The 27,898-nt window shown below is 41.3% G+C and overlaps 1 protein-coding gene across 3 annotated transcripts; it reads right to left on the reverse strand.

Moving 5' to 3' along the window:
- Positions 1 to 267: 267 nt before the first annotated feature.
- Positions 268 to 27,652, reverse strand: KNG1 (kininogen 1). Of its 3 annotated transcripts, none has more exons than XM_045502656.1 (11): positions 27,292 to 27,649; positions 22,453 to 22,563; positions 21,349 to 21,433; positions 17,519 to 17,691; positions 16,532 to 16,639; positions 10,176 to 10,260; positions 9,142 to 9,314; positions 4,291 to 4,398; positions 4,087 to 4,173; positions 2,572 to 2,649; positions 268 to 498 (listed from the first exon to the last, which is right to left on the reverse strand). In XM_045502656.1, exons 1-11 carry the CDS (start codon positions 27,484 to 27,486, stop codon positions 418 to 420), a joined length of 1,284 nt encoding a protein of 427 aa, XP_045358612.1. In that variant the 5' UTR covers positions 27,487 to 27,649; the 3' UTR covers positions 268 to 417. The 3 variants fall into 3 exon arrangements, with proteins under 3 accessions (XP_045358612.1, XP_045358614.1, XP_045358613.1); XM_045502657.1 differs by lacking the exon at positions 268 to 498 and adding an exon at positions 585 to 731 and having other exon boundaries at positions 27,292 to 27,651; XM_045502658.1 differs by lacking the exon at positions 2,572 to 2,649 and having other exon boundaries at positions 27,292 to 27,652.
- Between the last annotated feature and the right edge of the window lie 246 nt (positions 27,653 to 27,898).

Genomic DNA, 27,898 nt, shown 5'->3' on the forward strand with positions numbered 1-27,898 from the left:
TTAGGCTGGGAATCAGGAAGAGGAGGAAGGGGAGGCTGAGGGAGAGAGTCCTCAGATTGCTGGGAAACCTGACCCGCTAACCCTGTATTGAGCACCCATCAGGACATCTTGGTTAGCAAAGCCTCAAAGGATTCCTGCCCCGGTTAGCAAGGACGCTCTAGAGTTGGGCTCTGAGATTCCATGGCAGAGCCGTAGCACTGGCTCTCCCACCCACTGGGCTTTGCTGAGGATGGTGTGGCCAAAAGAAGACCACCAGGAAAGAGAGCATCAAGACTGAACTTTATTTCACCCAGCAACAGAACAGTAAAATGGCATTCTTCTCTGTAAATTGTATCCCATCTTCTTGTCCTTCCACGCAGGGCTGGTGATAGGGGTTGTTGGGGCTACTGGGCCAGGCGTGAAGGTTCTGCCCACTGGTCAAGAGACCTCACTCCCAGCTGCTGGCTCGGTCCCTGCCTCCCGAGGTCGGCCCATGTATTCGCAGGGCCTTAGATGCCTCTGTAAGTATAGTAAAACTCTGTTAATCTGCTATCATTCGGTAAAAGAAAGGTGAAGCCACCAGTTGACAAGACGAGACTTTTTCCTGACATCATCGGTTCTTTATTTAAAAGTACAGATGATATTTGAAATGAAATAAAAACTCGGAGGTTCAAATGCATCCAATGAACCGAAGTAGCAGGGACACATTTATCCACAGTAAGCGCAGCCGTTTAAACCCCTATCTTGTCTCCCTAGGCAAACGCATAGCAAGGCTTAGAAAATAAATGCTTCCTCATGGTATAAGGCACTTGGAGACAGTCACATTGATCATACTGTTCTTTGCAAAAATCAGTACCTTCAATGTCACAGCAAAAAGATGATATGATCATAAAGGGAGGCCAGAGAGGAATTTCCTCATAAAATTTCTGAATGAAATTTGCATCACATCTTATGATATTCCCTTGTCAATGATTAAAAAAAGGTTTTCCTTGGCAAGCCTGCCTCTATATTACTTCTTCTGCTTTCCATCCTTATCATTAAACTCAGAGCTGCTAAAAACTAAGGATTACTCGATGTGGTCTGGACAACAAACAGGCAGAAAACTCCTATTTGAAAGCCTTGTTGCAAAGGCTCCTTACTGACTAAACGGAGATTATGGACTTACAGGAAACACTGCCACCCAGAAAGAGAATTATCAGGACAGCTTTTTCATGTGGGAGTAAGGTAACTAGCCCTTTTGGAAACAGAAAGTCAGTTCATCTACTTCCGCCCTATCCTCTCTTTGGCCACGCTGGCTTTCTTTCTTGTTGTTCCTCTTTATAACCTCTGGAGGTTTTATTATTTTTATTTTTTTCCCATTAAGAAATTCAGCATTCAGTCTCTTGACTTCCCTTATTTACACTTGTGCTCAGGGATCAGATGCCACACTTTATTCAGAATGTCACGAATCTTTGTATGAAAATCGATGGCATGCATTTTAAGGTACACATTCGTCATCAGAAAAGCAAATTGCCACAGGCCATAAGGCACATCAGTTTGTCCATTTTCTGTGCTAGTTAAGAAAACTTCTGAGGAAGTCCCAGAGAGGATTTAGGATTCTGCACACAGTTTTATGTCATCCAGAGATTGACGGTGTCCCCACTGGGAGTCTCACCCCTTCTTTCTAGGCTGTTCTGAAGCTTCATGGCTCTCAGTGCATTGTATCAGGATATTTAGACAGTGCGGGGAAGGAATGCTGACATGCTAAAGAAAGACTCATGGCTGCATAAATTAATACAAGGCATCAGAGAGATCAAAATCATGAAATTCTTTGATTTCCACAGTTGGATTCATTCCATTAACTGGCTTCCAGGGGCGTCCGGGACATTTGGGGGAGGTTTTTTCTGGAAAGTCAGGTATTAGGTTAAATGAAAGGCCATTTTTTTCTATATGGATGTCAGGGATCCAATCATCATCACTCTCTGTGGGAGTTGGTGGTGTGTTAGACATCACAGCTGCAATGAGATCTGAGTCCTGAAAGTCAGGCAAGGTAACTGCTATACCTGGCTGGGCTAGGGGAGGGAGGGGTGTTGGCCCTTCTGTCTTCTCTTGTGTCTGTGCAGAAGAGGTAGTACTATCTTCAGAAGAACTTGCCAAATGCTCTATTCTCCAACCATTGTCCTTTTCATTGTCTTTTCTTTTATTTTTATATTTTCCATGGCCATGACCATGCTCATGGGTATGTCCATGGGCTAGGCCACGTCCCCTTTGATGTCCATGGCCAAGGCCATGTCTCCCTTGGTGTTCAAGATCATAGTCAAGTTCCTGTTGATGTCCATGACCAAGGCCATGTTGCTGTTGATGTCCATGGCCAAAGCCATGTTGCTTTGGATGTCCATGGGCAAAGCCATGTTGTTTTTGACGTCCATGGCCAAGGCCACGTCCCCTATTGTGCCTATGGCCTTGGTCATGCTCATGTTTATGGCCATGGCCAAAGCCATGTTTTATTTGCTTTCCATGACCCCAGCCATGCCCATGAGTGGGTCCTTGTTCTTTTCCTGAATCCTGCTCTTCATCTTGTACAGATGCCATGGAAGTGTGGGGTGGACTTACAGTTGTTCCTTCTTTTGTTTTCTCCACTTGTACTGATCGGAAAGGTGAAAAACCTGGAGGCCTTTTCATCAATGTGGTCTAAACAGGAAATATTAAGATGAATGCATTACTGTGAAAACCATACTATCAATGAAGACAGAAGGGACTGAATCTTGGCAATGCTATCTTGGTTTACAATAGGGCAAGTCTACCAGACTTTAAACACTATATTAATATTGAAAAGAGGATGAAATGAATATTTTTTCCTCTTTTGATTGATTTTATAATTTGTGGGTATTGTTCTTAATAATCTAAGCTGGAGAGTTTTTTCTTCATCTGGAAAAGTTGCGTGGTTGAACTACATGATCTCTAGCGTACCTTCTAAGTCTATGATTCTATAAGCCACACAACACATTATTTATTCATCGATACTGTTTCTTTTAGCACAATTACTGTCTTTATCCTAAAAGGTCCTATGTGGGCTTTTATGAGCTGAATATCTAGGGAGCGTATATCCACAATTACTTTGTTGGACTGAAACACATTAGGACATGTTCACAAGCTTGAAATGCAGTCTTTGTATAATGTCTGTGTTAGGCTATATACGTACATACACATGGCAAAAACCTAAGTCAGAAAAAAAGTGAGAAGAGGCCGAATGCATTGAAGATACGGACTTGTGGGTTATTTCTACCTACAATTTCACTACCTGTGAGAATGTGATGGTTGGAGGCAATGTGTGGCGGTGCAAAGAGCATGGTTTTGGGCGTCACACCAGTCAGACCCTACTAGCTATCAGCATGGCAGTGAATAGGGTGGGTTCTTAATTGATCTAGATTTGAATCCAAACATCGCTGGCTTCACTTCTCCCATCTGTAAATAGGATGATAATAGCACTTGCCTCATAGAGGTGTCAGGAGGAAAATATGTGTGAAGCTCTCACTACAGAGCCTGGGACAGAGATGCACTTGATACTGTTATTATTCACCCTAGGACCTCAGCATCTTTGTAATATTTAGTATCATAACCTTGACATGGGGAAAGTCTCACTTACCTCCCAGGGATCTTCTACAAATTAAAAAAACGATGCAAACCAGTGCTTCCCAAACTTGAACATGGGTATGAATCCTATAGTGATCACGTTAAATGCAGATTTTGAGTCAGTAGATGTGGAGTGGGGCTGAGATCTGCATTTCTCCAGAGCTCCTTGGACATTAGCAGTGGGCACTGGAGAGCTGTGCCTCGTCTCAGGCACGCCTCGAAGGTACACAGCTTGTGTCAACTCTCCCAGCAGGGTGTGCACTTTGCCAAGAGAGTACGCACTGACAATGGGATGCTGACAATGCATGACAAGTAGTTAAGAGGGCTGCTGCTCTCATTTCTAGCCATAAAGAGATCAGCACAGAAATGTGAGAGTTCTCCCCATTTTCAGAAGATAGTCTCCCAATTCACTTAAATAATGGTTTATTTCCAACCCCCAAATATGATGTCAGAATGAGCAACATTGACCCAAGCTGACTGTAATGAGAATCATACCTCTCCCCGTGATTGACAGTGGACAGTAGGGTAAATTTTCTTCTCCCAAGGTATCACATGAACTTCAGCTTTACAGTCTAGAATTTTCTATCCATGAAAACAGAAGTCAAAAGAGAGAACAGTGTTATTCATGAGATGCTTAAACAAGTATAACACATCAAAAAGGTTTCCAAGGAACAAGTATACAGTTGTGTTACTACTCACTCCAAATTTATTGGTATTGCAACTTTCTGTCAACTCTTCATTACTTTCCTTGGAGCACGTGGTTTCCCTGGCTGTGAACTCAATAGAAAATTTCTTTCCAGCCACCACCTGGAAGATTAGCACAAAGGAGGAGCCTGATTAATATTGTATAATAAATCATATGTTTTTACCCTAAGGACTTTTAGGGAAGAATATTGCCATTTGAATTATATACTGACCAAATGAGAGTTGCACAGAAAAGTACAAATGTTTGACAACAAAACTTTCAATCTGTATGCATGTGAAAAATATTTGGCTAATGGCTAGTCTCATTTCCTTTTCTAAATGGGGGGTGGAAGCAAACTGTAATTTCTATTTTTATATTTTTCTGAGCTTTATTGTTCAACCACTGCAAAATTCATGAATGACTCAAGGGTGCAAGTTCTAATGGAATCTAAGAAAAGTAGGAAGAAAAACTTAAACATTTTCTTTGAAAATACTGAGAAATACTGAACTAGTACCACCATAGAAATTATGGAATTAGAAAAATTATTTGCATTTTTGAGCTTCCTTCTCTTTCTTTTTGATATTAAGAATTTGGGGTGTTTTTTTTTTGTTTATTTATTTATGTTGAGAGAGAGGCAGCGAGAGGGAGAGAGAGAGAATCCCAAGCAGGCTCCACGCTGTCAGTGTTGAGCCCAATGCAGGGCTTGAACCCACGAACCATGAGATCATGACCTGACCCAAAACCAAGAGACAGATGTTCAACCGCCTGAGGCCACCCAGGCACCCCCAAAAATTTGTTTTAATCTCTATCAACAGCATTAGTCATTACACAATGCTGTCTTCCATTAAGCAATTTATGGCCCAAATTTTTTTTCAGTCTAGGAGAGGCACAATTTATTTACAAAATAAAATCATGTTTTTAAACCACTCTGACTTTAACCAAGTCCCAAGTGTGGCTTTTTAAGTCATTTTAAAATGTCATATCCTATACTTATTCTATCCTTGAAAAATACACGGCATAAAAATGTTTTTATTAGGTATTGAAAAGTTGGTGTGGTTTCTAGACCAAGGTATTTGGTATTTAATTCTAGTATTTAAGTGTGTGTGTGTGTGAGTGAGAGAGAGAGAGAGAGAGAGAGATAGATTATGTAGCCATCAAGAGAATACATCATGCGTATCTGTTGACCTGGAGGGATGACCCTTAGTGAAAAAAATGAAGTTATGGACTGATAGTACAATCCAATTTTTATAAAAGCAAACGTCAACAGCTTCCCTGTCTCCTTATACTTTGTGAAAACATGAGGAAAGCATGATGGGAGGCAGGTGAGGAAAGCAGAATTGTAGGATGAACTAAAGCTCCTCCTCCCTCTTTCCTGCCATGGTCTTGCTGGGTAAGCATGGTTAAAATCTTAAGACAAATATAATATTTAACTTCTAAAACTCCAAGTGTATGTGTAAGTGGTGAGGAAGGTTCTAAGAGAGTGTTAGAGTCTATGCTTTGGTGGTCATTAATTTTCTTGCTCATTTCAGAGTATACTTTGATCCAATTTTTTGGCCTTAGGGTTGATCAATGTGATGTTGCCTTAGAAAGTTGCAAACCACAGTTGTAGACCCAACTTTATTCAGGGTCCAGAGGGGAGGACCTTCTGTTTGAGGGCCTCAAGATCACATCCATATTGCCATCATCATCAAGTATCATTCTTATCAGAAGTCTTCCTGCTTAAATCCATCCTGACCAAGTTTTGCTCTTAAAGTGGAGAACACTATATAGAAATATAAGTTCCATATGCATTTTAAAAATTAAATTAACAAGCTAGAAAGATATAAGTAAATGTTCATCAGATCTCAGGATGAGGAAGTTCTTTCCTAGGTGAAAAGCAGAGGAAGGAAACCTAAAGGAAGGAAAAAATGTCTAAATTTGACTATACAGAAATGAAAACTGATTCTCAAAAATCACAGTAAGCAAAGTAGCAAGGCAAATTGGGAAAAATATGATGTAGGATCAATATAAAGCCCAGCGCCAAAACCAATGTGCAAAGGACGTGAATAGATATTTCAGAAAAGAAGTTAAAATGGTCATTTGTCCTGGAAAAAAAACATTTACTTCATTAGTAACCAAGGATATGCACCTTAAAAAAGCAATGCAACATCGTTTTTTAACCTCCCATGTTGGCAAAGATGAAAACCAGTGATGATGCCTGGTGTTGGCCAGGTGTGGGGAACATGCAGCCTCGATTACTGCTGGTAGGAGTAGAATTCAAGACCATTCATCAGTGTCTAAATACCCAGTTGACGCGAATGTAAATTGGCATAACTGCCAATGTTTTTGTAATTTGGCAATTTGCATCGTCTTAGACGTATACATATCCCTTGACATTTCTAGGACTTTGTCAAAGGAGAAGTTCCTTAATGTGCACACACAGATCCTTGACGTATATTCGTTTGAGCAGAGGCAGGGAGGAACACTGATGGCAGTGGCAGCAGGGGTGAGGCAGAAACAAACAGCACGTGACAGAAACCACAGCCATTCGCATGTGAAAAATAGAGGATTTAAGAAGTTCTCGGTTTCTGAAATATGACACCAGCTTGAAATGGACATGCATTCAAACAGGACTAAACATGCAAAGCCAAGGCAAGATTAAAACCGTAAAATAAATCTCTAGCAACTTGGCAGGTTGGTCATTTGGAGGTTGGCTCTTAGCAACGTCATCTTAATGATAAACTGGGTTTTAGTAAATTGGCTGCTTCCATCAAGGCTGTGCCTCGAAGATCTACGAGCAAATTCTTCTCTTTCAAGGCAAACAGCAACAAAGATTAATTTCTTACAAGTAAGTTTGAAACTTTCACAACATTCCTGATTGATCTGGCAAAAGAAGGGATGTGGGATCCCTTCAATTCACAGCATTACCTGGTGGTGTTCCCTGGCATCCTTGCATACATCTAGCGCATACACGCTAGAACATTGATGTGCTAATTTACAGAGAGAATTGTAACAACTAAGATGGCTATATATTCGCGCTTGGGAATTAGTGGTTCTCTCCCTGACAGCAGACCTCTGGCATGTAATAAAGGGCAGAGGACGGTGCTACTACAGCAACATTACGAATAAGGGACATTCACAGGGAAGCAGAGATGCAAATTGCAAAGGAAAGGTGACAAACAGGAGTAGCACAGATTGATATCTTCCCCAAGTGAATCTGGTGTGGGTCACGTGCCAGCGAGACCAGGGAGAGGGTAATGACATGGGGGGGATGGGGGCAGGAATAAGTGCCTGAGTAGGAGACAGATCAAAGGGTCAGGTTTGATTCACTTTAATACCATTCATTTAGGGGTTTTCTTCTGGTTATAAAAAAAAAACTAAAACAGGAAATTAGAAGGATGGAAATAAATAGCCCATTGGGCTGTCGCCTAAAAACCACCACTGTGAATAGCGTGAGGCACCTGTTTCTTTTCAGCATTGTTTTCTGTACTTTAAAAAAAAAATTTTTTTTAATGTTTATTTTTGAGAGAGAGACAGAGACAGAGACAGAGTGTGAGCAGGGGAGGAGCAGAGAGAGAGGGAGACACAGAATCCGAAGCAGGCTCCAGGCTCTGAGCTGTCAGCACAGAGCCTGATGCGGGGCTCAAACTCACAGACCGTGAGATCATGACCTGAGCCGAAGTCGGACGCATTATCAACTGAGCCACCCAGGTGCCCCTGTTTTCTGTACTTTTTCAAAGATGAATGTGTGTTCAGTTTTATGGCTTCTTGTTTTCCACTGCATATTTTAACACGGGTCATTGCCCACACGCCAAGAGTTCCTCAGAAAGATACTTTAAGCTGCTGCTTATTTGCTCCATTTGAAGGGTATGCCAGACATATTTCATCACCTCTGTATTATTGATCATTTTGACAGTTTACCTTTTCTTTTTGGCTTTTATTGTTAAAGCTGCAACGAATATCACTGTCCATAAAGACGACTTCTAGTTTCTATTTCTATAAATTCAATTACTAAGTCAAAAGTATGAACTCATTTTTAGTGATATTTCTTTCACCAGATTATAAAGATCATGTTGGCTTGCTGTAACAGTTTGGTTTTATTTTGATGACTTTTCTTTAGCTGGTATTTACGGAAGCCAGTTTTGAGGTCTACCATAGGACTCTGTTCATGAATACATTGGTCACAGGTTGCTGGAGTGGAAGGAATTTGGGATCTATTAATCCAGCCACTCAATTTTCAGATGGGGCCACAAGGGCTGAGTGAGTCTGAGTGGCTGGCTGTGGGATTGCTGAGGACACTGGTGGTGCTGTGGTAAAGCTGGGTTTCTTAACCCCTGGACCAGGACACTACTTAGCCTCTATTGACAGGGCATGGAAAGAGAGATGAATCCCCAGAGGGTACATTTGTAGGAGGGAAGGTTCCCCCAGGTAGGGGAGAAACGACTTGGAGGTGAGAGGGTGAAGACAGCCTGGGCAGTGACAGATGATGGGGCTGAGCCCAAGGCACAAAGTGATGCCACAGTGAGAGGTGAGTCCAGAAAGGCAAAGAATGACTCTTGCTTCTCCTAGCACTGAATTTTGTTAATTATAGAATAGTTGCTAGTATTTAGAGAGCGATTGAGAGTTTGAAAAGTGACTGACATATATGTTCTTATTTGATCTTCGCCCCTATCATTTACAGAGAGAAAATGGAGAAAATGTTCTAAGTGACTCTTCCAAGATCACTCACAAAGAATACAGCGAGGTTGGGACTTGAAATTCAAATCTCCCAAATCCTGTTCACCGTGACACTGGTTCTCAATGCAGAGCCAAGGACAGTGGTAAAATTAGTAAGCAATTCACACATCGGCTATAAGATCACTATTTTTGTAGCATAATTTACAGACCTGTACTGTTGCACTTTTCACGTGGTCAATCTTGAAATAGAACGTTCCATTATTCTCTGCATTAAGCTTTGCAGTGGAATGATTCAGAGCCACCTCCAGCTCTGGGCTGTTGACAGGTATCTCTTTGGGACAGCCAGGGCAAATACTGGGAGGCGGTTCTATAAAGTCCTCTCCTGAAAAAAATCAGCTTTTAAGTCAGCGTGTCACTGAAGAAGTGTAGCCTACTATCTCCCCTGCACATGACCTGCAGGGTCATTTACAGAGGATCACATGACAGCCCAAGGCCCAGGAGTGAGTGGGTGGAGGTTGTCTGTCTGACCTTCACCTTACTGCCTCTCCTCTTTTCCTCTTCTCAGAACCAAGTGTGTTTAGGGAAACATTCAATCAGGAGACACTAGTGGCTCAATTGATCTGCTGTACTTTTCCTAAGTTTTTGCATTTGTCATGGAAACTGCAAAAAGCAATGCTTAACTTAAAGGAAAGATTCTCTAGTGGGAAAAATGTAAGTCCTATTTTTCCGGGGAGCAGTCAGCTTCAGTCATGCTTCTCATCAGGACATGTATACAACTATCTTCCGAGGATGAGAAAAGCTGACTCTTGACATAAGAAATAAGGACTTGACCATAATCTTGCAGTATTTCCCTTTCCCTCCATTATAACATGTAGGGGGGAAAATCTTTAATTGAAAGGCTTATTTTTACTCTGAGTGGTCAAAAATGAGATGCAGCTTTCCCCATTTACAGCACCTGATTTTAGGGACATCTTGTACAAGGAAACTGGCTGGCGTTGTACCCAGAGGCCAGCAATTTCCCCTTTTGCCACAACATTCCCTTCCGGCTACTTCCAGAGCAGTCTCCCCTATGCCTACCACCATACTGCTGGGCAGAGATGGGCTAAGTTGTTCTCAGTAAACCTGCTGGTCATATAAACTTTGTGCCAAAGACAGACATCAAAGCACGAGTTCTGTGAAAAGACCTAGCTAGTTGTCCGCGACCAACATGCAGCATAGAGCACTAGCACGCATCAGCTCCTACCTGGATAGAGTTCACACTTTTGCGACAAAGAAGCAATTCTTAGCTGCAGATCCACGTGTGCGTGATCTGTACATTCACCGATATCCTGGTTTTTAAAAAGGACATAGGTACATAAAGTTAACACATGTTTAAGAAGCTTTAAATAAACAACTAGTATACTAAAAATAGTATATTGACTTTACAAATCATCACATAGAGAACCAAAAGGAAACACAGTCTGATCGCAAAGGGAGAATAAAAAACAATTAGTTAACAGCATCAACAATGAACAGGAGACACAAACCCACAGAAACATGAAACGAGATGATAAGAATACCTAGTATAGAAATAATAACCATATAAATGAATGGATAAAATTTTCTTTTACAAAGGCAAAGGTTTTTAGATTAAGTTAAAAACAAAATTAATGTATTGCATCTTCAAGTATAATTTCTGATCATAAAAAAAGAAAGGTTAAATATAATGAATGAGCAAAGCTATAGGAGGCAAGTATGACAAAAAAAGGAGCTAAAATATAATTAATATTGGAAAAAGTAAAATTCAAGGTAACAAAAAACCTCACAAACGTAGTAAAAAAGATTATTTTATTTTTGTAAAAGATACAGTCTAGAAGCATGGGATCAAGATACAAAAAGCAGAAAATGTATAGGAATAGAAATGGATAAAAATCATTGTAGTGGGAAAATTTAATGTACAAGTATAAACCTAAGACAGGCCAAATGGAAAAAATAAATAAATAAGGTCACAGAAGACTTGAGTAACATAATAAAGATTTATTTAAATCATAATTTCATACAATACACATGATTTAAAATGACACTTTCATAAGTATGATGCAAAATTTTTAATCGCTTCCATTCTAGGTCACAAAAACGGCTCAATAAATTTAGCAAATCAAAAACAATACAGGCCATGTTCTTTGGCCTCAGCACCAGAAAAAAAAAAAAAAATTCCCTGAAAATTAATGACGTAAATTTAAACAAATAAACAACTTGGAAATATAAGCACATTTGCCTAGATAGGCAGGGTTCCTTGGATAAGGAAAAAAGTGAGAGACAAAAGAAGAAAAATGAGAATTCCACATCATATTGCCAGAGCACCATTTAGAATTAACTTGTGGCTTTATATGCTTTTGTAATTTAAAAAGGGAGATGAGAAACAAACAAAACAACTCCAAATGTAGGTGTTTCTCTCAAAAAATTCCAAAAGGAAACAATAATAAATAGGCTCAAGGAAAATAAGAAGGAGAAAACAAGATAAAGCCAGATTATAAACTTTTCAAAACTGATAAGTTAGAAAACAGAAAGCACTAGCATTAAAAAATAAATCCAGGGGCACCTAAGTGGCCCAGTCAGTTAAGCATCCCTCTTGATTTTGGCTCAGGTCATGACCTCATGATTTGTGAGACTGAGCCCGCATAGGGCTCCCTGCTGATAACTAGGAAGCTGCTTAGGATTCTCTCTCTCTCTCTCTCTCTCTCTCTCTCTCTTTCTGTCACTCCCCTGCTCACTTGCTTGCTCTCTTTCCCTCTGTCTCTCAAAATAAATAAATAAACATTTTTAAAAAAATCCAAAAGATCACTCTTGGGGTAAGGAAAAAAATCAAATGTATATGAAAGGCAACATAGCAAAGTATACAGAGAAGTATAAAAACATAAGAGAATATTATAAACAAGTATATGATCATTTAAATCCCAAAGAAATACTTTCCTCAAAAACTATAAATAACCAATATTGACTTAAAAACAAGAAGAAAACTTGAATAGACCAATGACTGAGAAGAAGGAGAGAATGCTATTCCTAGTCTAAACTTCCACCTCCAAATAACAGAGATGTTTTATGGATGAATAATTTCAAAAATTAAGGTATATATATTCCCATGTTATATAAACTGTCTCTGAATACAGAAAATAGTGGCAGAGGTGCTTGGCTGGCTCAGTTGGTGGAGCAGATGACTTTTGATCTCAGGGTCATAGGTTCAAGCCCCACAATGGGCATAGAGATTACTAGAATAACACAAATAAACTTAAAAAAAAAAGAAAAGAAAATAGTGGCAAACTATTTTCATTCTGTAAAACTGTAATCAAGATATTAAAACCTAAAAAAATAGAACACACATACAAACACACACCCAGAAACTGTTAAGCTACTTTCATTTGTAAATATAGATGTAGAATTTCTAAACTAGAAATAGGATCCAAAAGCATATTTAAATAATAATTAACACTAAACACATAGTGAGTTCAGTTTAAGAATCTAAAGATCGCTGTCAAAGATCGCTGTCAAAGACAAATCTAAAGACAGCTTAGGAAAGCTGTCAAAACAACATAACAGATTAAATTAGAAAAATTTAATATATTTTAACATCTATTCTAAAGCTAAATTCAATACCAATTCCTTATTTAAAACCAAACCAAAACAGAACAAAACTCTTTAAAGAACAGGAATGTAAGGATGCTTCCTTAACATAACAACGAATGTCTGCCTGGAACCCACAGCAAAATAATGACAAAATTCTAGAGGCTTTCCAAATAAAATCAGGCCTAAAACATGACAGTGTGTAATCACCATTTTTTCAAAAATTATCTCTGGCTATTTGGGTCAATTCATTGAGACATAGAACAAAAAAAATAAGCATCAGAAAGAAGAAAATAAAGGTATTTTTTGCATAACACATTATTGTATGCCTGGATGAAAAGAATCAATGAGAAGCTGTTAGAGGTAATAAGAATTCAGTGAAGTTGCTGGATATAAGAAAAATAAATAAAAATTGATACAGTTGTATATATAATAACTTATTTAAAAGAGAAAAAATAAAAACATAAGGGTTTAATTCCTAATAGCAATAACCAACAACAAAAAACAAAATGAATCTAGGATTATCATTAGTGAGAAATATTCTAGATATATATACAGACAAAAAAATTACCAAAAATTATCCATATCCCCTACAAAAAAGACAAGAGGGAAATATACTAAGATATCTTTGGATGTTTGGGCATGTGTGATTCAGTGTTATTTTTTTTTTATGTTTCTGCATTTCTTAAAGTTTTCTATATATGTATATTCCAATAAAGGAACATATATATAATGTCATATTTTTTAAAGACACAGCGAACACCACATTTACGATATCTTAATTTTGGATGGGGTGAGGAAGCTGGAAGTAGCCCAAAGGTTCTCAATTCTATCGGCATATTTAGTTTACATGAGAAGATTTTAGATCATTCTGATTCCAGGGACACACCCAGGCCAATTACATCAGAACGTCTGGGGGAATGGCCTGGGAATAGGCATTTTTTAAAGCTAGCTGAGTGATTCTAATATGCAGCATGGCCTGCGAACTACTTATGAAACCTCTTATGTGGTGCTTTTCAAGCTTTAGTATGCAAACAAATCACCTGAGGATCTTGTTAATATGCAGATTCTGATTTAGAAGGCATGGGGGCGGTTGAGATGCTACTTTTCTAACAGCTTCCCTGGTGATGCTGATGCTGCTGGTCCTTGTAACACACTTTGAACAGCAAGGCCTTAAACTATACCAATGTGGGCAGAACATTTCATTTCTATTTCATGCCCTTGAGCTATACTAACACCTCTGTGAGACAGGTGTTGTTCTTCACTCTTTTAAAATTTTTATTTTAATGTTTGTTTGTTTTTGAGAGAGAGAGAAAGAGAGTGCAATGAGGGAGGGGCAGAGAGAGAGTGAGAGAAAGAGAGAGACAGAATCTGAATCAGGCTCCAGGCTCGAGCTGTCAGCACAGAACCTGACTTGGGGCTTGAACCCACAAACTGCGAGATTATGACCTGAGCCGAAGTTGGACGCTTAACCAACTGTGTTCTTCACGCTTTTATAAATGAGGAAGTGGAGGCCCAGAGGCTGAACCAAAAATCTGATTGGCTTTGTGGCTCCAACTGGCCTTTGAGTATCTCTCTTGTTGCAAACAGAAAACTAAATTGAGGCCTTACAAATAGATGCAGAAAGATTAAAGCTAGAAAGGATGTAGGCTTATGTAACCTCAAGCCGTTAACTAAATGTAAAAAAGCAGGAGGTGTTAATAGATGCTTGAACGTCAGACTTGAATCAAACTGGCAAAGTTAAATAGTAGTGAGAACATATCTTTTTAGAAGATTCCTCTCTCTTTTTACTGTTTTTTTTTATTATGGTAAAATAGATACAATGTAAAATTTGCTATTTTAACCATTTAAAAATGTACAATTCAGGGGCGCCTGGGTGGCTCAGTCGGTTGAGCGTCCAACTTTGGCCTAGGTCATGATCCTGCGTTTTGTGCGTTCAAGCCTCGCGTCGGGCTCTGTGCTGACAGCTCAGAGCCTGGAGCCTGCTTCGGATTCTGTGTCTCCTGCTCTCTCTGCCCCTCCCCTACTCACGCTCCATGTCTCTCTGTCTCTCAATAATAAATAAACGTTAAAAAAAATTTTTTTAATGTACAATTCAGTGGCATTAATTGCATTCAGTCGTGTGCTGCCATCACCACTGTTTCCAAAAATTTTCATCACCTCAATAAACAATTATTAAACAATAAATCCCCATTCTCCCTCCTCCAGCCTCTGATAAACTCTAATCTACTTTTTGTCTCTATGAATGTGCTTATGCTAGGTATTTCATATAAGTGGAATCATACATTTGTCCTTTTGTGCCTAGCTTATTTCACTTAGCATGATTTCAAGGTTCATCCACGTTGTAGCATGTATCAGATCTTCTTTCCTTTCTATGGCTAAACATTTTCCATTGTCTTATCCATATATGACATTTTGTTTACCCATTCATCTGTTGACGGACCTTTGGGTTATTTCCACCTTTTGGCTATTGGGAATAATGCTACAATGAATATTGACATCCAACTAACTGTTTGAGTCCCCATTTTCAATTCTTTTGGGGTATATGCCTAGGCATGCAGCTGCTGGGTCATATGGTAACTCTATGTTTTTCTTTTCGAGGGACTGCTAAACTGTTTTCCACAGTGGCTGCATCATTTTGCATTCCCAGCAGGAATATGCGAAAGTTCTAATTTCTCCACAGCTGCCTCGATACTTGCTATTTTCCAATGATTAAAAATTATAACCATCCTCTGGGTCTGAAGTGGCATCTCACTGTGGCTTGTATTCACATTCTTCTGATGGTGCTTATTGGCCATTTATAGTTTTTTTTTTAGAGAAATATCTTTAAAAAAATTTTTTTAATGTTTATTTATATTTGAGAGAGACAGAGACAGAATGCGAGTGGGTTAGGGGCAGAGAGAGAGGGAGACACAGAATCCAAAGCAGGCTCCAGTCTCCAAGCTGTCAGCACAGAGCCCGACGCCGGGCTCGAACCCACAAACTGTGAGATCGTGACCTGAGCCGAAGTCAGACACTCAATTGACTGAGCCACCCAGGCGCCCCGAGTAATATCTTTTTAATCCCTTTGCCTATTTTTAAATTGGGTTGTCTTTTTGTTGTTACATTGTAGGGGTTTTTCTTTTTATTTTTTTAAAAATTTTTTTTTAACGTTTATTTATTTTTGAGACAGAGAGAGACAGAGCATGAACGGGGGAGGGGCAGAGAGAGAGGGAGACACAGAATCGGAAACAGGCTCCAGGCTCTGAGCCATCAGCCCAGAGCCCGACGCGGGGCTCGAACTCCCGGACCGCGAGATCGTGACCTGGCTGAAGTCGGACGCTTAACCGACTGCGCCACCCAGGCGCCCCGACATTGTAGGGGTTTTTAATATAGTCTTCATCCTAACCCCTTATCAGATAAGTGATTTGCAAATTTTTTCTCCCACTCTGGGAATTTTCCAATTATGAAATTAGTATACGCTTCAACAGAAACATTGAGAAGGACTGAAAAGTTCCAAAAAGTATGAAGAATCAGAAAAAAACTACCAAAAGATATCATCCCAGAAAGGGTCCGTAAGGGATGGAGACTCAGGATGTGTTTGTTAGAGATCAAAGCAGGGGAGAAAGGGTGAGAAAAAAAGCAGAGACAAGTTGAAAATGAGGGACTGTTCTGGGTAGAGCTTGGAGTCAGGACATTGAGCACATGGGGAAGAAAAGAAGATAGGAAAGTGAAGGCGTGAAAAGACAAACTTGATCATGGCATTATTTTGTCTCAGGCTCTTCCTACTCCCCGCTTATATCTGTAAGGGCTATTGCTAGATGTGCAGATACTCTGAGCCAGTAGGTAAGGCAGCCTGACCAGTGCTGAGAGCTTCGGAATCCCCAAGGGAATGTGAACCGGTGAATGTCACCTAACATTTTAGTGACTGAGTCTTCCCACACAGCTGAGACTTTCCACGCTTGGAAAGACTGGACACAAAATGCTAAGAACTTTATAATTAGATTTTTGCCTACTTACACCATTCAAAAGGGACTTGCAGTCTGGAGTTAAGAACAGAAAATGTTCCTTGGAGCAATTCGTCTGCACAATTGAGTAAGTAATTTCATAATTCCATCCAGCCACCACCTGAAACAGTTTTGGACGGAATATTTAAAAGGCACTTTAAACATCACTCACAGTGTTATGACGAGTGTAGGATGCTGCCTGGCTCAAAAATATGAACGATGATTATTACTAGGCAGAAGGCATTTCTGAATAAATATTGAGCGCTTTATGACTCTCACTCCCTCCCCACGTGCACGCACGCACATATGCACACGCACGCACCACACTCCTACACATCAAACAACCAAATGCAATCTACACGCGGAGGTACTGTATTTCCTTAAGACCTAGCAGTATTTCCTCAGCTAGGCGGCAGGAAGAAAGTCTTCCACTGAATTTGTGAAATATGCATAATGCTGTTCTAGATGAATGAAGAAAACTCTGGAACTTGGGTGACTTTGACCAGTAGGTCCTCAGGTTCCCAGACTGCCAGGCAATGAGATTTCTCCTGCTTTATCTGGGCCCAGTTGCACCCTGATAGCTGGCTATGGACATAACTGAGCAAAGCACATGTCTTGCATGAAAGCAAATTGGAAGGTCGATTAAAAGCAGGGAATGTTACCGACCAAAGTGAGTCCTTCGTAATTAGAGGCTGAAATGCAAGGGAGCCAGTCGACCGTCACTAAAGGCTTAACGAATGGAGGCAACGAAAAGACCAGAGTTACAAGTATTTACTTTTTTTCCTGATGGTACGGAACCTATGATTTAGAGGGTACCCAGAAAGCTGTGCCATCCTTTTAGATACAATTTAATTTTTGGAGCCAAGTATGCCTCATGGTAGTGAGGTATTAATAAAGTTTTCTTAAGACCCTAAGGACAGAATAGCTTTTCCATTTCACTGTCTCTACAAAGAACATGTAATACTGACTACCGTGCAGAATGAAAAATTAAAGAACAAACCTGTCTGTGGGCCCTCTTGACTTCTCTAAGAGCAAAGAGGTGGGAATGACCGGTGTGGTTGTTAAAATGTTGAATGGTGTGTCTGAGAACGGGCTCCAGGTCAAGGCTCGCAGTCGATATGGGGTGCACACAGCCAAGGCAGTCATACTGGCTTGTCACCACAGGACCCTCGGCTTGACAAAGAGCAGGCAAAAGGGCAGCATTAATGAGTGAAACCTTCGTTCACATACGCTGCCCTAAATAAGATAACTTAGAAGGCCCTGGTAAACTTTCCAGTAAATCCTAGTATACATTAAAGAAAGAGAAGGCGAGGGGCGCCTGAGTGGCTTAGTTGGTTAAGCAACTGGTTTTCGATTTCAGCTCAGGTCATGATCTTATGGTTCGTAGGACTGAGCCTCGCGTTGGGCTCTGTGCTGGCAGCACAGGCCCTGTTTGGTATTCTTTCTCTCTGCCCTTCCCCTGCTCTCTCTTCCTCTCTCTCTCTCAAAATAAATAAATAAAGTTAAAAAAAAAAAGTGAGGGGCGCCTGGGTGGCTCAGTCAGTTAAGCATCTGACTTTGGCTCAGGTCATGATCTTACAGTTCGTGGGTTCAAGACCCGGGTCGGGCTCTGTGCTGACAGCTCAGAGCCTGGAGCCTGCTTCAGATTCTGTGTCTCCGTCTCTCTCTGTTCCTCCCTCACTCATGCTCTGCCTCTCTCTGTCTCTCAAAATAAATAAATAAATAAATGCTAAAAAAAAAAAAAAAGTGAGAATGCAAGACCACTTTTTAGCCAGAGAGATAAACCTATATTATTTACTGAGGAACATCTTACATGCATGCTATTGTGCACTTATTTTAAATCTATTTAAAAGTAATTTTAAATCATAGAAGTAACATGAATTTAGTGGCGCCTGGATGGCTCAGTCATTTGAGCATCTGACTCTTAGCTAAGGGCTCAGATAATGATCTCAGTTTGTGGGTTTGAGCCCCACATCAGGCTTCTGCTTGTGCAGAGCCTGCTTGGGATTCTCCCTTGCTCTCTGCCCCTTCCCCTCTCCATCTCCATCTCTCTCTCCCTCTCTCTCTCTCTCTCAAAAATAAATAAATAAACATTTTTTAAAAGAGTGACATGAGGGGCGCCTGGGTGGCTCAGTCGGTTAAGCGTCCGACTTCAGCTCAGGTCGTGATCTCACGGTTTGTGAGTTCGAGCCCTGTGTCGGGCTCTGTGCTGACAGCTCGGAGCCTGGAGCCTGCTTCGGATTCTGTGTCTTCTTCTCTCTCTGCCCCTCCCCAACTTGTGCTCTGTCTCTCTATGTCTCTCAAAAAATACATAAATGTAAAAAAAAGAATAATAAAATAAAAGAGTGACATGAATTTATACTCTTATAAAAAGTAAAACATTACAGATACATTCTTATTTATTTATTTTTTTAGAATTAATTAGAACTCCTTGAAGCCTGGCTCAGGGTATATAATACATTTTGTATCAACTCAATGCAAAAAAGGTGTTTTGCACCTGTTGTCAAGTGCCAGGTGCGGAGCTAGGCACCGTGAGTACGTTGATTCGTTAGTAATGGTCACTGCTGTGAAGGAGTTGGGCAAAGTTGAGTGAGAGAGTCAGAACTGCAGATGGGCCATGTCAATATAATTTGGCAACAACTTGGAAAGTCAGGAGCCCAGACTGAGCTCAAGTAAAACTTTCCTGAGGAGAACAGGCCCAAGCCAAGAGGGGCCAAGGTCAACCAGGTAGGGGCGCCTGGGCGGCTCAATTGGTTAAGCGTCCAACTCTCAATTTCAGCTCAGGTCATGATCTCGTGGTTTGTTGGATCGAGCCCCCACATCAGCTTCCACGCTGACAGTGCAGAGCCTCCTTGGGATTCTCTCTCCCTCTCTCTCTGCCCCTTCCCTGCTTGTGCACATTCTCTCTCTCAAAATAAATAAATAAACTTAAAAAAAAAAAAAGATCAACCAGGCAACATGAGCAATAAAGCCTGAGAAGGAAGGATAGCTCCCAAGAAAGCAAGTTGAGTCAGGGACAGCAGAGTGGGACATGGTGTATATACATTTTGCCAGGGCTTAAAGCAGGAGGGCGGGGGAGTGGGGGCCTATGGAGGTCAGAACAGTCAGTGGAGAGTCCTCTGCTACTGGGCCCAAGCCCCACCTTGGAGGCCAAGGGTTACTAACCATATTCCCAGTCCCCTGGGCTCCCTCGTGAGCCTGATGAAAAACCCGGCCCCTCCGCAGGAAAATGCACGTACTCACAATGCTCTCCACGTAATTTCAGGGTATTCACAGACCCTCCGAATTTGGTTAAGAATGGTCTGCTGTGAGAATGGGGAACCACTGAGGGGATTGTAATAAACCAATGTAACATGTTAAAAAAGAAGTACGTTTGTATTAAATTACAAAGTAGTGTTCCTAACAGATAGCCCTAACCCACGGGTCAGTAGAAGCTCCCACCGTAGAAAGGGGAAGAGCCATGGGGCTGTCCTAGGCCCCTTCGCCCAGTGGGCTCTCCCTGCCCAAGCGTGTGCCATCCGAACAGAATCAGGAGGCCAGGTGGGCGGTGTTCTACAGCCCGTCCTCCATCGTTAGCAGGTGGACACAACCGTCCCTGCAACTGTTTCTTGGTCTCTCTGGAAGTGTGTGTGTCCCAATAAAGACTTCCCCACTGAGTAGTCATGGCGACCCCCAGTTACGGTGACAGTGGTGGGCAAGTTAGAAAACTGGAATACAGGGGAAAGGGGAGAGAACTACTGATGGAAGAAGAGAGAACAATGAACAAGAGGCAGAAGGAGATGGAGAAGAGAGGAGGCGGGTTGGCCTCCTCTGGGGCAGCTGTGACTGGGGGTGGGGAGGGGAGACTGATGGGGGGCTGGAGACAGGTGGAGTCTCCTCTGTGTCCCAGTGATTTTCCACCCTGCCCCAACATTTCTAGAGAGAGGTTTTTAAAATTAAAAGAAAGATTGTGACTTTTGATTCTGAAACACATCTGGTTACAAAGGTTTCAGATGAAGGATGTGGACCTAGAAGTAAATTCTGAATGTTTGGCTAAGCTTTGTCACTCACTGTATACAATTGCCGTGTACTGGATGATAAAGTTTACTTACAAGAGAAAGTGTTTTTTTGTTTTTGTTTTGTTTTTGTTTTTTGTTTTTTGAGAGAGTGAGAGGGAGAGTGAGAAAGAGCAGGGGAGGGCGAGAGACAGAGATAGAGAATTTTGAAACAGGTTCCCTGCTCAGTGCAGAGCCCAACAGGGGGCTCGATCTCACAACCCTGGGATCATGACCTGAGTCAAAATGAAGAATTGGCCGCTCAACTGACTGAGCCACCCAGATGCCCCGAGATAAAGTCCTTAAACTGCATAATCAAAACCTACTCCAAACAAACAAACAAAAAAAAGATTTTAATTACTTGTATGTTCTTTTCTGCTTTTGGACTAGTTTTCTTTGAAAGCAACTTCTTGTAAGAACTGGATATGGAAGAGGAAAGCCAAGAAGGTGAAGAACTCAGAAGGATTCCTGGCCAAGTTTGACCTCAAAGCCCGTGTTTTTCTCCCTCCCTCTTTGCCCATAATTGAAGGCAGCCCTTGTGCCTTCTCAGCCCTTCTCAGAGCCTTTGCACACAGAGGATACAATGCTGCAGTCGGGAGGGGAGTCGGAATGTGCTGAGGGGGTGACTGGCCTGATCCTGGCCCTGACCTTGGACTCTGCAGCTCCCTGGCCCCGCCCCACCCCCAAGGCTGCCACCACCCACCAGGAGGGGGCTTCTTCTAGGCTGTGCTCCTGGCACCACACTGACAGGGTTCATTTCCTCCCCGGCTAGCACCCCCCAGGTAGAGCCAGCTACCTGGAGTAATCTGGCAGGTCTGCGTAGCCACGGAGAATTTTGTATTCCCTCTCTTCCCGACGGTTGCGGAGCATTCTCCTGTGGCCTAAAAAGAAAAGAAAAAGAAAGAGAGAGAGAGAGAGAGAGAGAGAGAGACCATTTATCTTCATCTTTCAAATGGAGAAGTACACCTAGTACTATGGCTCATTATGACTTTCCCTTTTTTTTTAAACTTGCCCCCCAAAATTTTCTAACGAGTTTTGAGGCACAAGAAGGAGAGCTTTTGTAGCCTAACGATTATTTATTTATTTATTTATTTATTTTTACAAGCCACTGAAATCATGAGACATTGGAGGAGAGGCAGGATAAAGGCAAGGTTTTGAAGTACGTTTCCTTTTCACCAAAATGTATACAGTGCCTTAGAACCAGCCTAAGCTCTCCTCTTGATTTCCCTTTCAATTTCAGCGTTGAAACGATGTGCAGGACGCCAGTGTTGTGACATGAAGGGGTGAATCCTGGGACTGTGGAGAGAACGGCTTGCTTCTGGGCACTGTCCGTACTCCCCCGTCATTAAGGTCAAACGATCAAGCTGTGCTGTGCCAGGCACTTCGGCATTTGGTGAAGATAGCCATGGCTATTAAAGAAGGTTCTTTGCATACTGTATCTCTTTTCATGCTCCAACAACCTGATGCAGGCAATGCTAGCTAACCCTTTCCGAGGCAGCACACCAGTTCTGAGCGGTCAGCTAGTCGGATGCAGAGGAGGATTTACACTCAGGCAGATGCAAGTAAAGGACCCGTGATCTCCCCCCACCAGCCCTCGATCTTGGCCCAAATGTTGGTCTGTTGTATCTTTGGGGACTGGCCCGCTGTCCTAATTGGTCATTAGAGTGCCCTTCTCATGCAGGGCTTTCTCTTTGTTTAACTGCTGGCCTCTCCATGCTCTGATACAGAGAACGGGAACGCAGACACCAGGCATCTGACTTTTGTACACATTGGAGGGTTTACATGCATTCCTTACAAAGAGGCTTAACAATACTAACATCTCTAGCTCTAAAATAAGAAAAATCTGACAGCCTTGGTGGAGAAAACTGGGGGCTCGGGAACCATCAACCAACCTACTTACAGCTTGTGCAGATTCTTTGTAGTCACAATCCTGCCATGTTTTGTCACTTTGAACAGAACAGTCTCCCTCCCTGATTTGGTACTTGAAGGAATAAAATGTCTCAGGGTCATCCTGAAAAAAAGCAACCAAAGACACATAGGGTTCATCCAAATGCTCCAACAAATACTTTGTGTGGGACCCAATGCAGATATGAATATTCGATCTTGATTTAACTCAACAAGAACAAAACATTTATTAAAAACACTGAAAGTTATAAATATTTACTTGGAAGAATGTTCATAATATATTTACAAATATGTATTTGTAAGTTACAAGATTATCCATAGTATTAGCCCATTTTTGTGGAAACCAATTTATAGGTATACATAGGACTTTTAGAAGTCTGGAAAGTTATAAAGCAAAGCTGTTAAAATGCTTGTCTTTCAGTGGTGCAGGTACAGCTGTCTCACTTTGTTTTCTTTTTTTTTTTTTTTAACATTTTTTAAACATTTATTTATTGTTGAGAGAGAGAGAGACAGAGCACAAGCATAGGAGGGACAGAGAGAGGAGTAGACACAGAATCTGAAGCAGGCTCCAGGCTCTGAGCTGTCAGCACAGAGCCCAATGCGGGGCTCAAACTCACAAACCAGGAGATCATGACCTGAGTTGAAGTCGGATGCTTAACCAACTGAGCCACCCAGGTACCCCTGTCTCACTTTGTTTTCTAAACAAACATTTATGAGTTGTCTTGTTAAAAAGTAAACATATATTTCTTTTACACCAAGAAAACAAGAGGCCTTTTTTCATTTTCAAAAAAAATGTTAATGGTTATCTCTGAATGGTGCGTTAATTTTTGGTAACTTTAGTATTTTCATTTGCTTTATTTTTTTTCTGGCATGTCATGAGATAATAGATAAACCCTTTATTTATTTATTTATTTATTTTTAATGTTTATTTTTGAGACAGAGAGAGACAGAGCACGAATAGGGGAGGGGCAGAGAGAGAGGGAGACACAGAATCTGAAGCAGGCTCCAGGCTCCGAGCTGTCAGCACAGAACCTGACGTGGGGCTTGAACTCACGGACCGTAGGAACATGACATGAGCCCAAGTGGGACACTTAATCGACTGAGCCACCCAGGCACCACAATAGATAAAACCTTTAAAGTGAAGGTGCTTTAAAGACCTGTGAGGCCTGAAAACATAAAATTCCTATAAGAAAACATAGGCAGTAATTCCTCTGACATTGCCCTTTCTCTGACATTCTCAGGCAAGGGCAACAAAAGCAGAAGTAAACCGCTGGGGATACACCAAACTAAGAAGCTTCTGCACAGTGAAGGAAGTCATCATCAAAATGGAAAGGCAACCTCCTGAATGGGAGAAGATATTTGCAAACAACATATCTGATAAAGGGTTAGTATACAAAGTATGTAAAGAACTGATACAACTCAACACGACAAGAAAAAACAAAAAAGAAATAACCCAATTAAAAAATGAGCAGAGGACCTGAATAGACATTTTTCTGGAGACAATATAACGGATGGCCAAAAGACACATGAAAAGGTGCTCAACATCACTCATCATCAGGGAAATCCAAGTCAAAACCACAATGAGATATATTATTTTACCCCGGTCAGAATAGATAGAATCAAAAAGATAAGAAATCATAAGTGTTGATGAGAATGTAGAGAAAAAGGAATCCCTTGCACTGTCAGTGGGAATGTCGATTGGTGCAACCACTCTAGACAACAGTATGGAGTTTCCTTAAAAAAGTAAAAATAGAAATACCATACGATCCAGCAATTCGCTACCAGGTATTTACCCAAAAAAATCCCAAAACACTAATGTGAAAAGATATACACATCTATACGTTTCATACAGCATTATTTACAATAGCCAAGGTATGGAAACAACTCAAGCATCCATTGATAGATGACTGGATAAAGATTTGGCATATATATAACGGAATATTACTCAGCCATACAAAAGATTGAGATCATGGATGGAGCTAGAGGGTAATATGCTAAGTGAAATAAGTCAGATAGGGAAAGACAATACCATATGATTTCACTTAAATGTGGAATTTAAAAACTGAGACAAATAAACAAACATAAAGCAGAAACAGATCATAAATACAGAGAACAAACCAATGGTTGCTATAGGGGAGGAGCTGAGGAGGTTGTGCAATACAGGTGAACAGGATGGAAGATACGGGCTTCCCGTTATGGAATGAATAAGTCACGGGGATGAAAGGCACAGCATAGGGAATACAGTCGATGATATTGTCATAGCATTGTATGGTGACAGATGGTAGTCATACATAATAATGTGTAACATGGACGGCATAATGTGTAGACTTATCACTATATTGTACACCTGAAACTAGTGTAATGTTGTGTCAACTATACTTCAATAAAAAAAGAAAAGAAAAGAAAAGAAAGAAAAGAAGAGAAAAGAAAGAAAAGAAAAGAAAAGAAAAGAAAAGAAAAGAAAAAAGTGCAAAGGTGTTGAGTTAGATGAGAGCTTCCCAGATGTAAAGTCCTGACATCTCAGGTGGCAAGGGACCGGAGAGGTGATTTTGTCCAACCCTACACTTTGCAGGTGAGAGAAAGGAGGCCCTGAGTAGATGGGCATGGCCGAGGCAGCCCCCACACCTTGGAAAGGCAGAGCCAGCCCCAGATCCCAAGTCTCCTGACTCTCAGAGCCTGCTGGAGTCATGTTAGGTGCATCTGGGATGATTGAGTCAAAGAGGATAGTCTCCAAAGTTCCTTCCAGATCTCAGATTTTGATAAAGAAGTAGGCGGGGGGCACCTGGGTGGCTCAGTTGGTTAAGTGACCGAGACTTAGGCTCAGGTCATGATCTTGTGGTTTGTGAGTTCGAGCCCCGCGTCGGGCTCTGTGCTGATAGCTCGGAGCCTGAAGCCTGCTTCAGATTCTGTGTCTCCCTCTCTCTCTGCGCCTCTCTAGCTTGCACTCTCTCTCTCTCTCAAAAATAAATAAACATTAAGCAAAAATTAAAAAAAAAGATGTAGGCTGTTGTGGTATATAGATAGTGCTCACATGGCAAAGTAAAGCAGGATTCTATAGGCTGCTCATTTATTTATTTATTTATGAGAGAGAAGGGGGGAAGGGCAGAGGGAGAGAGAAAGAATCTTAAGCAAGCTCCACACTCAGCACAGATCCCAACGCAGGGCTCAGTCACACCCTGGGATCATGACCTGAGCTGAAATCAAGAGTGGAAGTCTCAAGTGAATGAGCCACCCAGGCGTCCCTCTATGGACATTTTAGAACAAAAAAACCCACATTTGCCATGGATGTCAGCCAATGAAGATAACACTAATCAACTGCTGCTTGAGAGTGCCAGGACCACATATCTACAGCATTACACTAGTTTGTGAACCAGAATGGCTCAAATTTACTTTCAGGAAAAAAAAGAAATTCTGTCCACTGGGCTTTTTTCTTTATCCTGATCATGTCAAATGACTAGCTTTCCCCCCTCTGCCAGAGTAAACAGTTACATAACTATCACAGGCACAGAGTTTTATAGTGAAATTCGTTTAGACAAATTACTGAAAGATCTGTATTTTTTTAAATCATAACACTCAAGATTCGTCTTCAACCTGAGTGCACCAATGTATTATAAAAAATATTAGAAAACACCTAGAACGTTGCTGTTACCCTTGACGCATTCAGCCATACAGACTTCATGGTAGATATTTGGCCTCTAATGCATGTTAATCTCATTTCTGCCTCCTCTCAGGTATAACTCCCCTTCCCTCTAGCTTTATTGAGGTATAGTTGACAAATAAAAATTACATATATTTCAAGTGTGCAATGTGATTATACACACACACACACACACACACACATGTTGTAAAGTGCTACAAACAAGCTGATTAACATATACATCATCTGATGTAGTTCACCTTTTGTATATATATACATATGGTGAGAACACTTAAAATCTAGTCTTCTAGCAAATTTCAAGTATGCAATACAGTATTCTTAACTATAAGCACCATGATGTACATTAGATCCCCAGGACTTGTTCATCTTATAACCAAAAACTTCTACCCTCTGACCAGCATCCTCCATTGTGCCCACCTCGCAGCCTCTGGTAACCACCCTTCTTCTTTCTGCTTTGGTGAGATAGACCTTTTTAGATTCCAGGTATAATGAGATCATATGGTATTTGTTATACATCTCCCCTTAAGCACCCCCTCCCCACCTGAGGTCTGGAGGTCTTTATTTAAATCTTTAAAAAAAATTTTTTTTAATGTTTATTATTTTTTTTTTTTTTTGAGAGAGAAACAGAGTGTGAGAGGCAGAGAGGCAGAGAGGGGAGACACAGAATCCGAAGCAGGCTTCAGGCTCTGAGCTGTTGGCACAGAACCCAATGCGGGGCTCGAACCCACAAATGGTGAGATCATGACCTGAGCTGAAGTTGGACACTTAACGGACTGAGCCACCCTGGTGTCCCTGGAGGTCTTTATATTTTAATCTAGAACTAGTCATTTAGGAAGTTCTTTTGCTGCAATCCGACTGAGTTCCTGGATTCTCCTAGTCTGCATAGTTTCTTTCAAATGACTCCATTTACCTTTGTTTCCTTTCACCTGAGGATACTGCTTCTCTGATCACCCAGGAACCCAAGCTTGGTGGCCCAGGACGAGTCATACCCTGCCCTGCACTCCCGGGCCAAAGAGTCGTAAGCTTCTACCTCTGCTTGTCAGTTCTTTGGCGATTGTTGGTGTGTGTGTGTGTGTGTGTGTGTGTGTGTGTGTGTGTGGTGTGGGGGAAGGGGGCTGGGCTCCAAGTGACAGCACAAATCTCAAATGATCTCAAGGTAAGGCACAGCTTACTCACCGTCCTGGTGACCTCGGTTACACGGTACAACACAAACTGGTTGCCACTTTGGTTTCTACTGTTATATTTCTTCAGAGCACTGTCCACAGCCTTGAATAGGTCTTCATCATTGCAATCGATTTCTTGTGAGAAGGACTCCTCGGTTAAGCTTGGTAGCAGCCTAGAGCAAAGGAAAAGCACAGCAATTAATTTCATGATTTAGCAGTCTCCCTCCAGGAGCTGAGGGATGGTTTCACCAAGATCCAGGTGCCAACTTGAATGGTGATTTTAGCTATTCTCAACCCTTTATCTCCCCTGTGCTTTCCTCTCTCTGCCTCAGCACTCTGGGTCCTGGTGAACTCCTGCTTTCCTATACTATCTGCCCTATTTCCAAAGGACAAATGGCTCTGTTGGGTTGGTTATCCAAGCAGATTTCAGGCTAAAACATTGCAACACTGAGGTTATTGGCCCGCTTGTTTGCATTCAGGAAGCACGTGGGAGCACAGAACACATTTCCAGGTGATTGCACAATGTTGTATTACAAAGCAGAACAGAAAGCAATGAAGGAGGAGGAGAAAACACCAACCACATCTGTTATTCCCTGCCCCAAATGACTTTCCCAAAGCTG

The sequence above is a fragment of the Leopardus geoffroyi genome, chromosome C2, assembly GCF_018350155.1.
Source record: "Leopardus geoffroyi isolate Oge1 chromosome C2, O.geoffroyi_Oge1_pat1.0, whole genome shotgun sequence".
Classification (NCBI taxonomy): domain Eukaryota; kingdom Metazoa; phylum Chordata; class Mammalia; order Carnivora; family Felidae; genus Leopardus; species Leopardus geoffroyi.